The 5,308-nt window shown below is 44.3% G+C and overlaps 1 protein-coding gene across 3 annotated transcripts; it reads right to left on the bottom strand.

Moving 5' to 3' along the window:
• Positions 1 to 366: 366 nt before the first annotated feature.
• Positions 367 to 2,221, bottom strand: LOC125048318. Of its 3 annotated transcripts, none has more exons than XM_047646981.1 (3): positions 2,069 to 2,179; positions 1,521 to 1,758; positions 367 to 1,201 (listed from the first exon to the last, which is right to left on the bottom strand). In XM_047646981.1, exons 2-3 carry the CDS (start codon positions 1,732 to 1,734, stop codon positions 1,050 to 1,052), a joined length of 366 nt encoding a protein of 121 aa, XP_047502937.1. In that variant the 5' UTR covers positions 1,735 to 1,758; positions 2,069 to 2,179; the 3' UTR covers positions 367 to 1,049. The 3 variants fall into 3 exon arrangements, with proteins under 3 accessions (XP_047502937.1, XP_047502934.1, XP_047502935.1); XM_047646978.1 differs by having other exon boundaries at positions 368 to 1,201; positions 1,521 to 1,763; positions 2,069 to 2,221; XM_047646979.1 differs by having other exon boundaries at positions 368 to 1,201; positions 1,521 to 1,763; positions 2,075 to 2,217.
• Between the last annotated feature and the right edge of the window lie 3,087 nt (positions 2,222 to 5,308).

Here is a 5,308-nt window from a genome sequence, read left to right as displayed (position 1 = left end):
ACATATCATATATATAATGTATATATAAACATATATACATATGCCTATATATATTATATAAATATAAATATACATATATGTATATATACATATTAGTATATATATATGTGTGTGTGTGTGTGTGTAAGAGAGAGAGAGAGAGAGATCATACATACATACATACATACATTCACATATATGTATATATGTATATACATACACACACACACACAAACACACACACAGACACACACACACACACACACACACACACACACACACACACATATATAATATATATATGTGTGTGTGTGTGTGTGTGTGTGTGTGTGTAAATAGAGAGAGAAGGAGAAAGGGAGAGAAAGAGGGGGGAGGGATAGATAGATAAAAAGAGAGAGAGGGAGGGGAGGGAGGGAAGGAGGGAGAGAGAGTGTGGAGAGACAGAGACAGACAGACAAACAGATAGACAGGCAGACATATAGACAAACATAGAGAGAAAGATGAATGAACGAGCCAATCACGCTTACTCAAGAAAAGCATCCTTGGCCAAGTGGCACTCAAGCCCGGCTGCAAAGATAATTTTCCCGAGCGACATCTCTCTCATCATCAGACTACGAGAGAAAAAAAAAAATACCGGGTGAATAAATGACTACAAAAACTAGTTTACGAGGAAGTGTTATTATATATTTCTCCTCTCCTCGTCTTTTAAGGAAGAGAGAGATGAAACTCAAAAGGAGTATTGAAGTCCTAACATGAGTTTTGCTTGGGGTATTATCACCATCCTTTACGTATAACTCGTATGTCATTAAGAATTTTAGGACAACTGTTGCGTAATGTGAAGTCGAGGCGAGAATCATGACGCATGACTAAAACATCGAAATAAAGCTTCGAAGCACTGCATTGAAGCCTAAAACACAGGTAAAAATGTTTCGAAACAACGTGACGTCGTGGAAGTACGAAACGACGCCTCGAAGCATTATAATGAACCATCAAAACATGAAGTATTGATTATAAGCGAAGCGTTAGTAACAAAGCAACAGTAGTAGAGGGGAAATCCAGCCGATCCCAGACTAGCAGAAATCTGGAATGGGCAGAACCGACACCAAGTACTGGCAGTTGGGTGTTCCGCGGACGGTGCTGAGGAAGTTGTCGATGACGGCCTGCTGGGTGGGCTCGCAGGCGTCGCACTTGTACCCCGTGTCCGACAGCTGTTGGGCCAACGCTGCCATGTTACCACGTCACAGCGTTACAGGGAAGGGAAATAAAAGAAATGTATTTAATATGCACCTACGATAACGATACTCTTATCTACGATTGTAATATTGATTTTTAAGACAGTTCATGTTTGTGTGTGTGTGTGGGGGGGGGGGTATGTTGGTGCCATCATATCGCATCGCGAAGAGAGAAAAATAAAAATAATAATTCCTCAGATGCAGCATGTTGAACACGTATAGTCATTCTTAATCTAAGCACCCTTTTATTCCAGCAAGAAATTATTCGCGCAAGATTAGGCTACCTTCTCAGGTTCCACTCGTACCCACCTATGAAGGTCCTCGTGGCAGCAGTGCAGCTCTTCACATCCTTCGTGACCCTGAAGCAATTTTCTAGGTCCAACCTCTCTCCTGTTAAGATGTCTGCGATCTGCTCCTCGGAGACGATGCTAAGTAGCGCATCGATGTTGGATTCCAAGGTGCGCTGGCAGCAAGCCCCATGTGCCAGCAGTGCCACGAGGGAAATTAGCAGGTGGGTGTTCATCTCGAAGCAGAGAGGCTGCGGTATCTAGGCTGCGACCAGGAAGTGAATCACAGTCATCTCACTATTGCTCCGCGCAATGACTTTCCGACATTTTAGCTCATCAACAGAGCACAATAACAAATCACTAACACGTAAATTAGTCAAATAAAATAATAACTAGAACGAATTGCCAATATAGCACATATATCACAGATTCTTTCCATATTTTCTTCTTCAAATACGAACGGTTCATCAGTAAAATCTTCGAGACTTCGCAGCAGAGATCATATTAGCGTATAGTTCACAGGAAGCGTAATAAGACCATAACACGTTACTACTGACTGTATTCACTCACCTTTACCTTAGTTGGAAAGGGCAATTCTACAGCAAGAACTTCGCTGCTATGCCGTTGCTAGGTCTTCTCGGACTGAGTACTGTAAGGCTCACAAGCTCGTTTATCCTTGAGACCCTGTCGTGCATGGGAATCATATTGCGTATGTGAGTTTGGGTCTTTGTTTATAATAATGCTCCCGTTTGTTTTTGTGCGTGCATGTATGTAAATTTGGGTGTTACGTGTTTCCGTATGTATGTGTATGTGTGTGTGTAAGTGTATATGTGTATGCATGTGTGTGTATGTAAGTGTGTATGTGTATGCATGTATGTGTGTGTGTGTGTGTGTGTGTGTGTGCATGTGTGTGTGTGTGTGTGTGTGTGTGTGTGTGTGTGTGTGTGTGTGCATGTGCGTGTGTGTGTGTGTGTATGCATGTGTGTGTTTATGTGTATCGAGTGTGCGTATACGTACGTTTATTTATCCATAGATACGCTCTGTAACCTTCGCAATAAACGTGTCATATGCTTAGAAATAACTAGTCTGTTGCAGTTTTAGTAATAATAGTTGAAGGTTGCTCAGGTATCCATGAAGGCATATTGCATGGCAGGGAGCCAGATCCTCATTCAAGTTGCTTTAGGGAGGCCACGGCAAGGATTTTGGGCGGCCAGCTGCGGGATTTAAAGGGCCAGTTCAGGGATTTAGGGAGGCCACGGCAAGGATTTTGGGTGGCCAGCTGCGGGATTTAAAGGGCCAGTTGAGGGATTTAGGGAGGCCACGGCAAGGATTTTGGCCGTCCAGCTGCGGGATTTAAAGGGCCAGTTGAGGGATTTAGGGAGGCCACGGCAAGGATTTAGGTAGCCAGCTGCGGGATTTAAAGGGCCAGTTCAGGGATTTAGGGAGGCCACGAAAAGGATTTTGGCCGTCCAGCTGCGGGATTTAAAGGGCCAGTTCAGGGATTTAGGGAGGCCACGGCAAGGATTTAGGTAGCCAGCTGCGGGATTTAAAGGGCCAGTTCAGGGATTTAGGGAGGCCACGGCAAGGATTTTGGCCGTCCAGCTGCGGGATTTAAAGGGCCAGTTCAGGGATTTAGGGAGGCCACGGCAAGGATTTAGGTAGCCAGCTGCGGGATTTAAAGGGCCAGTTGAGGGATTTAGGGAGGCCACGGCAAGGATTTTGGGCGGCCAGCTGCGGGATTTAAAGGGCCAGTTGAGGGATTTAGGGAGGCCACGGCAAGGATTTTGGGCGGCGAGCTGCGGGATTTAAAGGGCCATTTGAGGGATTTAGGGAGGCCACGGCAAGGATTTTGGGTGGCCAGCTGCGGGATTTAAAGGGCCAGTTGAGGGATTTAGGGAGGCCACGGCAAGGATTTTGGGCGGCCAGCTGCGGGATTTAAAGGGCCAGTTCAGGGATTTAGGGAGGCCACGAAAAGGATTTTGGGCGGCCAGCTGCGGGATTTAAAGGGCCAGTTGAGGGATTTAGGGAGGCCACGGCAAGGATTTTGGGTGGGCAGCTGCGGGATTTAAAGGGCCAGTTGAGGGATTTAGGGAGGCCACGGCAAGGATTTTGGGTGGCCAGCTGCGGGATTTAAAGGGCCAGTTGAGGGATTTAGGGAGGCCACGGCAAGGATTTTGGGTGGCCAGCTGCGGGATTTAAAGGGCCAGTTGAGGGATTTAGGGAGGCCACGGCAAGGATTTTGGGTGGCCAGCTGCGGGATTTAAAGGGCCAGTTGAGGGATTTAGGGAGGCCACGGCAAGGATTTTGGGTGGCCAGCTGCGGGATTTAAAGGGCCAGTTGAGGGATTTAGGGAGGCCACGGCAAGGATTTTGGGTGGCCAGCTGCAGGATTTAAAGGGCCAGTTGAGGGATTTAGGGAGGCCACGGCAAGGATTTAGGGAGACCAAGTTTCGGGATCTGACTGACCAGTTTAGGGATTTAGGGAGACAAGGTTTTATGAGGGAGGGGCCACAGGGAGGATTCGGAGAGGCCATGACAAGGATATAGGGAGCCGTAGCCGGGATTTGAGGATTTAAGGATTTTAGGGGAGTGAGGCCCGGTTGGGATTTAGAAGGGGGAGGCATATTAATGAGGATGCCAACTGCAAAGATTTAGGGCGGGCCACGATAGGTAATTATGGGGTGCCACGGTAGGGAATTAGGGTGGGCCACTATCATCATCACCACCATCAATCATCACCATCATCACCATCACAGATTATATACAAAGACCATAACAAATTACAAAATCAAATTTAAAAGAAGATAAACACTATCATGGTACAAAATACCTTCCTTCGCTGTCTCTCTCTCTCGCTCTCTCTTCCATCCCCCCCCTCTCTTTCTCTCTCTCTCTCTCTTCTCTCTCTCTCTCTCTCTCTCTCTCTCCCTCTCCCTCTCCCTCTCCCTTTCCCTCTCTCTCTATATATATATATGTGTGTGTGTGTGTGTGTGTAAACACACACACACATACACACAAATATATACAAATTTATACATATATATACACCTATTCATATATACATACATATACACATATTCATATATACATATATATGCATATTTATGCATATGTGTATATAGATATACATATATATGTGTATATATATATATATATATATATATATATATATATATATATATATATCCGGAGACACCTCCCGTACAGGTTTATTTTACACAGGCGTCATTGTGGTAACAGTTATTTCAACAAAAAGAAGGTACAATTATTTAAGAATAAATTATAGTATAAGGGTATCAATTAACAATAAATAACAACAATCAAGAAAATCAAGAAACACTAGCGTAACAGTACAGTAAGGACACAGTTAATCGAACTCGTAGAACAGTAGCTTTAGTTTGTAAAACAAAACCAGCACAAACTAAAATCCATTTATAGTTCATTTTTAAAAATAATGGAAGTCTTACATAACAATGAATAGTATATTTTAAGATACGTGGAGGGGTTCGTTATTATGCCGTAAAAGCCATTATCTTAAAGAAATTAATATATTAAGAAAGACTTTATACACTGAATAAAGGCTGATAAAATCTCGCAAAATAAGACCTGTCACCTGGCTTATTCGCCCCTCAGGAGTTCGAACTGCTCGAATTCACAGAGGAAAAAAAAGCTCGGAACCACAATAGATACCATAGTTTCATTAACATTTTCTCGTGTACACTATGACTTGGCAGCAATAGAGTGTGGACCGTGTTGTTTGTGTGGGCGGGAATCATCCGCGGATTGTTTGAGCGCCGCCCGTTGGGTTGCT

This window comes from Penaeus chinensis, chromosome 43, assembly GCF_019202785.1.
Source record: "Penaeus chinensis breed Huanghai No. 1 chromosome 43, ASM1920278v2, whole genome shotgun sequence".
Lineage (NCBI taxonomy): Eukaryota > Metazoa > Arthropoda > Malacostraca > Decapoda > Penaeidae > Penaeus > Penaeus chinensis.
Note: the sequence above shows the minus strand (reverse complement) of the source record. Positions and strands in the feature narration are given on the sequence as shown.